We start from the raw sequence: 12173 nt of genomic DNA, 5'->3' as shown, positions 1-12173 counted from the left end.
GTGTGTGGGTTTGAGTGCGTGGGCGCCTCTTTGCATATGTGTGCGTGTTTTTTACGAGCCGGGCCAACAAACATGCTTGGGCATAAACAAAATATACAGAGAGCATAAATTATAACGAGAGAGAGAGCGAGAGAGAGCGACAGCAGCAAATTTGGGAGCGTGCGTATAAAAGCTTCAGACATTGAAGAGCGCGTCGTGAGCTTTTTAGCGCTCTTAGCGCTTTGTAGGCGTTAGAAACATTTCAAAATTGTACAACAGATCGTTGCTGAAATATTTATAAATTTTATAATAAAATTTTTTGATAAAACATAAATCACTTTTTCATATGCTTAACAATTCAATACGCACTACAAATAATTTTTTAACATTTTGCTGATATATCAAATTGTTAAAATTGTAATTTTGCTATAAATTTTGTTGTTGTTGCCTTTTCAATAAATAAAATTTATTTTTTTGACAGCTTTCGCTTTATATTAGCTGCTAATTAAATTTTTTTTAACAAGCTAATAAGCATTAAACTTTATTTAGCATATGGCAACAGATTTCTGTGATTTCTTAAGATGTTGCGTTTTGTGTTTTTGTGTTAAAAGTTCATATTTTATAGATATAAACTTTTTACGAGTGCATAAAGTTTTGCTTAACAACTTTATGTATTTTTATGACGCTATTTTATTGCCTATAACAATTAGTTTATGGCCAAAAGCACGAGCTTACTTAAATAGTGTGGCGGCCACAAAGAGTTCGCGCGCGCTCTAGCGCATAAGAGAAAGAGAAATTTTGCTCTTAGCAAAATCGTCGAATTGGCGAATTGGCTGTTGTCGTCGTCGTCGCTGTCGTCGTCGTCGTTGTCGTTGTCGTCGCAGTTGCTGTTGGCTGTTGACTTTGAGTGTTCGCCTTGCCACAGCAGCCTCAGCACGCAGAGGCGGCGGCAGCAGTCGTCGCAGCAGCAGCCAAAGCAGCAGCAAGCAGCAGCAGCAGCAGCAGCCGTTGAGTGTCATGAAAAACATTTGGACGGCTTCCGTTTGGCATCAGTTTGTTGGCAATATTCAAACGCGTCGCAGGCCGCAATTCCGCTAAAAGCAAAGCAACAATTTGTGACAACAACAACAACAAAAGACAAACAAATGCTGAATAAATAATATAAAAAATAGAAAACAAATCAGAACGCTTAAAAGTTATACAAATGTTTGTGATGTGATACAAAAGACAATTGAACGCGTTTGTTTGGTTCAGTTTGGTTCAGTTTTTAAACAACAATTTAATGCGTTAATTAATTAATTACTTGGGGTAATTTGCAACAAACGTTTAGTTTAACGAGCTGTTAAATTACTTGCGCTCGCTCTCGCTCTCACTTGTCTTAGTGTGTGTGTAAATAAAATATGCTATGGAATGTTTATAATGTTGCTACCAAAAACAAAACGCCCACGTCAAAGCGTCAGGCATATATATTGAAATATATAAATTCTTATATTTTTTTTTGTTGCTTGCCACTGACCGTGAATGAAATTGAAACAAAAGTCGTCGCTGCTACTTTATGTCAACTCGGCGGTAAAAACAAAAGCATTCCCAGCTGCTTAATCAGCGCATGTAAAGGGCATTGACATTATAATTAAATATTTAACTATAACATGTGAATTAAAATTGCGTACAATCTTTAAATAATTTGTAGTTATAGCTGCGCGTAGCTTAGTCAAATCAAAAGTAATTAATATTTCAAATATTTGTGCCAACTTCAAAGCTAGTTTGGCATAATTTGTTAAACATGCCTAAAGTTCTTAGCAGTATAAACAAACGAATTGAAATAGAAATTGCTATTCAATTAGCAAAACTTCTTCAAGATTTCTATTTGAGTGGTAGCAACTTTTACAATTAGTGGCTGGCAAGCAAACACACACACACACACATATGTAAACACACACATATATCTTTGTAGATTTGTAGATTTTGTCCCTTTTTGTGTATTTGCTATTGCGCGCTATTAAGCTTTCGTTGCTTTTTCTATAGCTTTTGGTCAATTTGTAGCCACACCCATTACGGGGCGCAGAGACTAACGAGCGGCCATTAAACGGCGGCGGCCTATCAGTCGCAAGGACATTAAACTTGGCATGAGAGCCTTGCAAGCAAAACTTTTGTATGTCATGCCTTTTATTTTTAAATACGCACCTGAGCTGCGTCGTTCGACTGCGCTACATAAATAATAAGTGAAGCTAAAGACGCCAGATATATGTACAATCAGTGTTATATATATCCCAGCCAGCTGCCAAGTATACTTGTGGGCCATGCTAAGTAGGCTTATAACTCAGCAACTGGCAACACACACACACACAGACAGAGAGACAGACGCAGCTTACGTGACTTTATGTGGCATGCCACGTTTATTGGATACTGCTTCATAATTTAAGCTCGAGTTCAAGCACAGCTGCTCTCTCTCTCTCTCTCGCTCTCTCGCTCGCTCAGTTCTCAGCTTTCGTTCTCGTTGCTGTTGAAATTAATGAAGCAGTTCATCTGACACTGAATTGATTGGCTTATTACGAAAGTTGCGTGTACTACTAACAAATGAAATTCTTTGCTGTCCGTTCAATGTAGCGAATGACAAGTGGATTTCATTCTGTCAGCTGGCAGCTGTTGCAGCTACCCTGTAATTGCCACACAGCTACTTGCAACATATGCGCGCACTGCTGTAATTCAATTTTTTTTGCTTGCTCTTTGGCAAACAAACATCAAAATTACATTACGCTCAGTTGATATTTGCAACTGTGTGCTTAATTATGCCTGCCACGCCTTGTGGCAGCAACTTCAGCGCTGCTTTTGTTTTTTATGCTTTGTCGTAAAATGAAATGGAATATTTTGTGCACGTTTCAATGCTATCAATACCATACCATATATCAAGAGCTCCTGAGACAGCCTTAAGCTCCCCAACCTCAAGCATTTGCTGTTGCCTTTTTATACACTTTGAAGAAATGAAAAATGAGCTGGGTAGCTTAAAGTTGTTGCATAATTATGTAACAGACAGTAGTAGCCGATAAAGTTTATATATGCTTGATTCGCAGTACAAATTGAGTTGATTTAGCTACGACCGTCTGTATGAGCGTCAAGAACTTAAAGACTTTAAGAGCTAGAGCAACCAAATTTGGTATGTAAGTTCTGCTTTGTCTTCCCCTACACCCTAACACAAAATAAATCAGAAATACATTAGCGTTGTCATTATATCGACTTTAGCGCACAATCAGCTATGTAAGATAGGACTTGGTCACATTTATACACACATTTGCTGCCATGAACTAATCAAAGTGTATCTAAAAGTTGTTTGTGCGCAATTTTAATGCTCTTACTTGCTTTTCCTTTTTTTTTTTTTTTTGGAAGGTCTTGGTCACGCAGCTCTGAGCCTGCCTCAATGTGCTGCTGCCAAGTCATTAATTTTATGAAAAGCAAGAAAAAGTCAACATTTACATAATGATGAGCATTGCGGCGATGCTTTGTGGCATTTCGGTTTTTGATTAGCAATTTCAATAGCAAGAGGCGTGGCCAGCAACTAATTTGCATGCATTGCCACCCAATACTTAGGGGAGTTTTCAAAAGAAAGTGAGAGCGACAGAGCGACTTTTATTTATTGACAGCATTGAAATTAATTTTTGATGTACGTTATGCTCAATTTACAGTCAAAAGTTCAATACAGTGAAGCTAATTTGGCGCAACATTTGAAATTAAAAAAGTGCAACTACGATTTTAAACAAAGAAATTACATTTTTGGAGCCAAAGACATATTAAACATATTTAATTAACTTATAAATATAAAGCATATATATTTAATTAACAATATAAAAGACTCGAAAGAGGCTTTCAAACAAATATTACAACTACAAATATATATATATATATACAAGCAAATATAAATATTAGCATAACTGCTTTAAATTCCTGTTGCAATAAACATATTTTTAATATACAATATATAACTGTTATTAACAAAACAATAAACAAACAAAAGTAAACAAAGTTACAAAACGCCGCAATTGAAAGCTTCCATTTTTAAATGCAAACTATAAACAACAACAACTATAAATATAAATATATTAAATATATACTATACACATAAATAAAAAGTTACTATTTTACTATAAACTATATATATATCAAAAGTTATTTGAACGCCAAATGCTGCAATACGAAAGCGCGTGCAGTTCACAAACAACAAATCAACAACAACAACAACAGCAAGTACAGTCAAGCTCGCGTAAGCAAACCTACAAGGAGTACTTGCAACAGCATCAGCTACAAAAGCAACAACAACAGCAACAGGCCAGAGAAGCTGTGCGCATTTTTCGCGTTCACTACATACGCCTCAATTCCAAAGACGGCAGCTACAGCTCCGCCCATCGCGCCGCAGCGGGCGCGTCCCAAAATTCCGCGAGCTCACATGGCGGCGCCAAAATGAAAACCATAGCGCCCAATATACGACGGCGGCGTCGCTGCGACAAGCATCACCTGGAGCTCTACTGCAACGAGAGTTCGCACGCTCATGTGGCGAGCAGTTCCTCCGCCGCTGCCACGCCCTCCAGCAGTTCCAGCTCCAGTTTGCGCCCCGGCGGTTTGCGGCTACGCGAATCGATTACAGCGCCCAGCACCGCCGCCAGCTCGCCCGTCGATGAACAGCTTGGGATACCAGCGCCGCCCATAACGCCGCCGCCCGCCTTTCTAACCGAGGGCTACAAACGCGCCAGCACTTCGGTCTCCACATCGGCGCTGCCCAGCGCCACCAAACATGAGCAGCAGCAGCATCAGCACCACCAGCATCAGCAGCTACTGCTGCCCAAGCCAATGGCGCCGCAGCCCAAGCTCAAGCCCAGAACAACGGCCACCATAGCAGTGACCCTCAACAGCAGCAAGCCACGTGTCACAGTCAAAAGAAGTTTAGGTAAGCAGCGTGAGGAGGGGAAAAGAGTTAACTGAAGTGAAGCTAGAATTGCAGAAACAAAAGACAATGCAGCGCTTCAATGGGTTATGGCCTAAGCAGCTTAGCAACAGCGCTGTAAAATGAAACCAACTTGGCAATACACTTTGCTATAAATTTACTAGCAGTTATTAGCTAGAATTTAAAATTTAAAGAGCTGTAACTAAGCCAAATGTTGTTAAGGCTTAAAGTTGAGTTATGGATTGAATTTCAATGCTTTAATCCAACTTGACAATACGCTTTGTTACAAATTTTAAAATGTTATTAGCTATAAATTTAGGTAGACGTAACTTAGCTTAGTAATGATTGAATTTTAAATCATGCTGAAGAATGGGAAGACTTAGAAATACACTTTAGTATACAATTAAAAACATTTATTAACTAGAGCTAAAATTCTGGGAGCTGTAACTCAGCCAAATTATGTTAAAGTATATAAAGATTGGAAGTTTGAGGTAAAACTGACTTGGCGATACACTTTGCTTATAAATTTGGAGAATAAGTAGGCTAGGAAATACACTTGGGCATACAATTTAAAAGATTAGCTAGTCAAATTAGATTAAAAATTTAAGTAAACTGAAATCTAAATTTTGCTAAAGAACCAAACCGACTTGGAAATACACTTTGGTATAAATCTTAAAAGATTTAAAGTTCAAATAATGTGCACGTTTTGAGTCAACTGAAACTTAAAATTTATTTAGAATTTTTGACACTTTTTTAAGCTTTGCCGTTACAAAAATCTACAAATATAAAAAAGTTGTAGCTGCTAATTTTTGTTATGCAGTCAAATAAGTTTTTAAAGCTGACTTAGATTTTATAGAAACGCAGCTGCCTGCTGCTGCTTATGTAACATAAGTTGGCATACCCTCTTTTTGTTTGCAAAGTGTATGCAAAAAATTAAGCATATGTTGTGTATGTTGAGCAAATGAGCTTAAGCGCTAAAGGCAGCAAAATGAATGGTAATTTAATCTGTTTCTAACGAACGACTTGCAAAATAGATGGCAAAACCTTTTAGTGCGGCAAACCTTTGAGCTAAAGCCAGATGAAGCGTAGAACATAAATTCGAAACTACAAATTTAAATTACAAGAAATAAATCTGCTTAAGTATTTTGTCGATATAATGCCATAGCTTTGAGCAAACTTCAATTGAAAACAGAAAATCATTTTTTTTTTTTTTTTTGTAGCCCTTAGCTGAGCGCTGCTGCTACTCGAGAGCTTCAGCTGATTTGCTGCAGGGCGAATTTTTATTTAGATTTTTGCTGTGCTGCTTTTTTATTTGTGCAAGCAGCGCTCGCATTGAATAGCAGCGCCGCCGACGGCGGCAGCAGTAAAAATGTATATTTTAATAATGAAATGAATAGCTGATGCAGAAGCTACAATTGATTGCATGAGTGCATTGATTGCAATTTGCAGCTTTAATCCGATTTGCTGTATTTTGTTAGTAAATCATTTAAATGGGCAGCGAACAACAAAACTGGGGTGACAATTGTCGTGTTCAGCTCAATATGCAATCAACTCGAGACTATTGACAATGCGCTAAGCGTGCGGCATGTGGCAAATATTTGCATAGCTCAAAGCTGCAACTGAGCTGTTAAGCAAACTTGCCACATGGCTGTGTGTGGCAGCTGCAGCAACTGAATGACATATAAGCTGCCTAAGCACGCACTTTACACATAACAGAGAGAGAGAGAGAGAGAGCGAACTGAACGATTTGTGCCTGCATACAAATAAGCATGAGCTATTGGCAACATTTTCAATTAAGTTGCACGTTGCACGTTGCACGCATAAGGCTTAAGTCGCTAGCAAATAGCTGCAAGTTTATTTGCTGCTGCTGTCCATTGACTTTATGTACGCCACTGAACCATAAAACATTTACGCTTTTTTACGAGCTCAGAGCTCAGAGCTCAGAGCCGTGGCGCGTGCAGAACGAACATGCAGCATGTGTAATCTAAGCCAACTGCCAGCTTAAAACTACGAGCAGCACATGCAACATGCTCTGAGAGTAACTTGAGCTTAACGAACTTCCCATACATGGGGCTGCAAATTAAGAATTAGAAACTTAAAGCAGTGCAAACAGTAGAAAGCGCTGCAAGTCTGCGCTTTAAATAATGCAAATTTCAATCAAAGCGCCTCAATAGAAAGTGCAGCACTTTGTTTAAACAATAGACAAAGTCTAGGAGTGAGCAGCGCTGCTTTAGTTGCAACTAAATTAATTGGCAGTTAATTGAAAAGTTGCGTTTTAGTTTGACAAAGTTTTAAGAGCAGCAGCCACGACTTGAACTTGTATTAAAGGCAAAATTGCATATGCAAGTCAAGCAGCGTGCGAGCGAGTTGGCATGAGTGTGAGTGAAAGAGAGAGCGTGCAGAGTTGGCAAAAGTATTGCACAGCACTCGAGGCAATTGCTAATGTGGCATTGAAGTTGAGCCACAAACTTTTTAAAAGCTGCTGCGGTTGCATGCCACATTACATAACATAGCGCTACTATATGTGTGTGTGTGTGTGTGTGCGTCTGTGTGTGTGTGTCGTCGTCTCAGTAGCTACACTTGGAACGTTTAATAATTAAATGCAAATGCCTTCAACTGAAGCGTCCTTGGCGTTATAATCTGCCAACATTAACACGCCCACAGACAGACACACACACACACACACATTGAGCGTTGTAGGCGTGGCTTAGGTAGCCCTTGCCTTGGCTTTTAATTGAATGCGTGACTTGTTGAAACTTTTTGTGATTAAGCGGCAGGCAAAGCTTTAAGTAGTTGAAAACTTGCCAACGTCGAGTCGAGTCGAGTCGAGTCCTTCACTCATTTTGTCGCCTTTTAGCATAAATTGTGCGTTTTATCATGGCAGCCGCCATAAGTCGATTAACTGCCACAACAAGTGGCAAGAGCCTGCGGTTGGCTTTACTTAACTCACTTAATGCTTTTAATGAACGCTACGGCCGCAACATGCGAGGTTTATAATTTACCCAGCAGTTAATACGCAGCAGCAGAGTAAATAAATTGCTTTGATTAAGTTTTAATTACGCGCGTTTTGCAGCCAGTGAAGCCAAAGTGAAACTTAAGCGGCATTAACTATTGAAACAAACTAAATTTAGTAATTGATAAAGTTTTGTGTGCTAGACTTTCTATAATTGATTGAATTGATTATTAAGCAATTAATGTCTAAGAAATAATAAGCTAAGTTTATGATAAAATATATTTCTAATGTGTAGTAAAACAATTTAAGATTTTTAATTGCTCTTGAATTATATTTTTATTATATTATTTAGCAATTAGCAGACTAGACATACTAAGAATAAAAATTCTATGGATTAATCTCATAGAGAGAACTTTTACATTTTATACATATGTATAAATATAATAAAAGTGGATATATTTATTATTGTACTTTCTAGCTACGAATAATTTATTTATTACTCAGCACTGGCAATAAATAACTAATGGATATTTGTTTAATACAAATTCTATACTTAGTAATTTATCACACTTATTTAATTATTCATATCATATGTACATTCTACATCGTTTGTGCATTTTATTATTAAAAATTTAATTTTTTTATTTGCTTTGACTTTAAATTGAAGCTATTTGAATATAAGTTACAATTTTAATTAATCAAACATACAATTATAACTTAACTAATGCATTTCTACTCTTTTCTATTTGCAGGTGAGTTGCAACTACAATCAAAAGTTCTCGCATTAAATTGCAGTGTATGGCAAGTGCTCTTTATTTTCTTTGCTTACAAACACTTGAAGACATTTGCGAAACTTTGTCGATTTGCGCTGCCAGAGACAATTTGTTTGCGTTTCAAATATGCGCATTAATCAAAATGTCTACCAAGTTATTCGATAAAAAAATGTGTGTGCGAAAAACTATCAATAAGTTGCTGGCGCTGCTGCTGCTGCTGCAATCAATTATGCGTCAGTATAATACGTATACGCACTGTTGCCGACAGCTAGTTATTTACTCAGTGCAATTTTCAAGTTTACTTTTTGAGTGTTTGGCTAGAGCCACAAACCACAAGAACGTAACCGAGTAATCCAATGCCAGTCAGCTATGCGTTTATTTATGTTGCAAGCAACGCTCGTTGCTAACCCCTTAATATTGCATTGCAAGCATTTTTATATCTCTGGCGCTTGTTTAGAAAATTTTTCATTTTGACAGCTAGGCAAAGCTCAAGGCATGAGAGCAGCATTTAGGAAAACAATTTAAATTGAATTACACACAGGCACACACACACGCGCATACATAAGCAATGCAATACAGCATATACTGTAGCCTACATTTTGGGGCAGCCATTTAAATTGCCATTTTTGATAGTTTCTGCTGTTTTACATAACAATTTGTGTTTTCTCTTTCACTGGCGCTGAGCCAACAAAGCCAACAAAAAGGACTAACAACAACTGGCATTGGAAGTTATCTTTGACATGTTGTAGCTTGAACGCTCTTGTGTATTCTTTTTGTCTTTTATCGTTAGCCAGAGTTTTACACATAAAGGCAACATAATTTGAATTGTTTACAAATATTTTATTGTATGTCAAAGACTTGAATTGCTTTTGTATAGCACAAGCTAATTTATATTTAGTTACAATTGCAGCTATTTAAAGCTTTTGTTTGTTTGTTTGCTCGTTCGTTCGACAGCAGCAGCCACAAATTGTCAAACGCAATGCGAGCAAAATGTTGACAACAATGCAAATGCAAATGCAAATACAACTGCGCTAAACCACAGCACATGCGTCTCTCTCTTTGTGTGTGTGTGTGTTTGTCCTTCAACAATGTTGACCTTGCACTTGCCACTTGCTGCTGCATTCATTGCCGGATGTTGATTTTCATGCTGCTGGTTTTTCCTGCTGCAAACTCTCTGTCCCGCTTCTGTGTTGTGCGTGCTCAAGGACGCGCTGATAAACTTACAGCAGCAGCTGCCACACATGGCTGGCTACACGTGCCGCATCAGAAATGCATTGAAAAGCGCGTAGAGTTTTTTTTGACTGTGGCATGTTTAATTACAAAGCATAAAAGGCAGCCAAACTTTTTATAGCGACGACAAAATGTTCTCAAGACTAAGAAATGAATGCGAATAAAAAACCTTTAAGTAGTTCGAACTAAAGTTATACAAATACAAAAGCGTAATTTTATATATAATTTTGTATTTTACTTTCACACTAAAATAGCAGCTCATATTATTAAGCTTATTAATAACAACAAGTAACGCTCAATTTGCAGCCAATTTGCTGCCAAAAATTCAAATTCTCTGAATGCGGCTTTAAATAAAAATCAGCTACATTATGAACAAAATTTAAATTATAGCAAAAATGTCGCCAGCTGCTGGCAGCAGGAATTTGTTGCAAAAAGAATTTTATTTACTAACGTTGTGGCTGCCACATTGCGTGGCAAATATGTATAAAATATACAAAAATTTACAGCGACAAAAACAAAATTTTAGCACACAGCTTCCCCTCTGTCTATCACTTTATTTTGCATAAAATATGCCAAGTTTGCCTTGCAACAAACTCGCGTTGAATATTTTTGCAGCAGCTACGAAACTTTTGCTAGCATATGCTTTATATAATCAGCCAAGTCAAGCTCAACTCTTGGCCCAAAGTCAAAGCAACTGTCGCATGAAAAACTGCAAATTATAAATTCAAATGAAAATTAGACAAGGCCTCGTCTCGTCGTCTGTCGCTTGCTGATAATTCATGCTAAGCCTGCCAGGCGCTTATGGTTTAAATTTTAATTTCCTGTAACTCAATGTCTGCTTCCGAGTTGGCTGCCAGTTGCTGCTGCTGCTGCTTGAGACTGTCAATTATGTTTGGCAACGCACTTGGCTGCTGCTTAGTTGATTGCACTAAGTGCGTCAGCAAATACTTAAAGCTACTTTAAGTTTAATTAAACTGCAGTCAATATTAAAGCCGCAAGCTCAGCTCAGCTCAAAGCGCTCAATGCTGCGCTTTATATTTCTGCGCTTTATATTTGCTTTGCTTTGTGTGGCTTTTGCCTTTGCCTTGTGCTCTTCATTAGCTTAGACATAGCAGCAAAAGTTTCAATTTAAACTTGCAGCTTGTTTCCGTCTCTAAAAAAATGTCTTGACCACTTTAAGCTTTGCGCTTTTTTATAAAATTTATAAAATGCCTAAGTCTAAACTTTGACCTTGATCTTGGCCAAAGCCACACGCTTTTACTTTTTATATATATGACAACTTTTTTGCTTTATTTTATGGCTTTAGTTATTATTATCATCGTTGTCAGCAGCAGCAGCAGCAGTCGCTGCGCTTTTTTATGACTAATGATTGTCAAGCACTAGCAGACAAAGTTTTGTGGCCAAACTAGTTCACATATGTGTGTGGTGTGTGTGTGTGTGTGTGCGGTTATCTCAACATGTGAAATGCCTGTCAGCTTAGTTTATTCTGCATTTGATTTATTTACATATGCTGCTTGTTTGTTAATCTAATGAAGACTTTAGCAAGCAATTACATGAGCTTGTCGTCTGGCTTGTCTAATCTCAAACTTGCAACAACGCACTCAATTCAATTAGACTGCTTAATACATTTAGCAACTCGCAGTCGCAAGATAAATGGCAAACAACTGAGCAGCGAGACTCACTCATTATTTTGTTGCCTTGATTGATTGCGGCTTGATTACCTCAGTCAGCTAATGATTCCCATAATATTAATGTAACTCGAGCACGCGAAACTAAACTCGAGTAAAAAGCAACGGCTAATTAGCAGCAGCTTTGTAAATAATAATCACACTCTTGTCTTTTGTCGATTTCTACGAATTAAGCGCATTTCATTTGTTGTGTGTTCAACTCAATTAAGTAGCTTAGAGCTTAAGCTGGCGCTATTTAGTTGGAGGCAGCAGCTTAGCTAGAGCTGAAACAGCAAATTTAATATGCCAACTTCCATATTCTTTACATACTTTGTTTCAAAAAAAAATCACTGTAAACAAATTCTTTGAGCAATGTTATAAAAAATATGCCAGCGGACTTAATTTTTGCCATTTACAATGTTTTTATTGCTCTTAAATGAAATCTTTAGAAATTTGTAGAGCAAAGCAAGCTACTTAGGGCTAAAGGACGAGTGTATCCTGTGCTAAAAATGCAACAGGGAATTTAAATTTGTGCTCATTTACATTTTTTTAATTTAAAGCAATGTTTTTGCTTTAAAAAATATACAAAAAAAAATTGCTGAAATCTTAGAAAAGTTCTAAGTAATTTGCTATTGCTT

General features: G+C 37.4%; 1 protein-coding gene across 5 annotated transcripts in view; it reads left to right on the top strand.

Annotated features, from left to right (window-relative positions):
* LOC108599926 (phosphatase and actin regulator 4) overlaps window positions 1-12173 on the top strand; it is an 82687-nt gene that overhangs the window by 54333 nt on the left and 16181 nt on the right. Inside the window, exon 1 of one of the 5 annotated variants that reach the window (XM_017987137.1) lies at window positions 4131-4915. The exons of the other annotated variants lie outside the window; for them this stretch is intronic. Within the exon in view, the coding sequence (XP_017842626.1) occupies window positions 4156-4915 (760 nt within the window). The 5' untranslated portion in view covers window positions 4131-4155. Of the gene's footprint in view, window positions 1-4130; window positions 4916-12173 lie in introns of those variants that run through there. 5 annotated transcript variants of the gene reach the window in all.

The sequence above is a fragment of the Drosophila busckii genome, chromosome 3L (genome assembly GCF_011750605.1).
Source record: "Drosophila busckii strain San Diego stock center, stock number 13000-0081.31 chromosome 3L, ASM1175060v1, whole genome shotgun sequence".
Classification (NCBI taxonomy): domain Eukaryota; kingdom Metazoa; phylum Arthropoda; class Insecta; order Diptera; family Drosophilidae; genus Drosophila; species Drosophila busckii.
The sequence above is the reverse complement of the archived record's forward strand: the minus strand, read 5'-3'. Positions and strand labels throughout refer to the sequence as shown.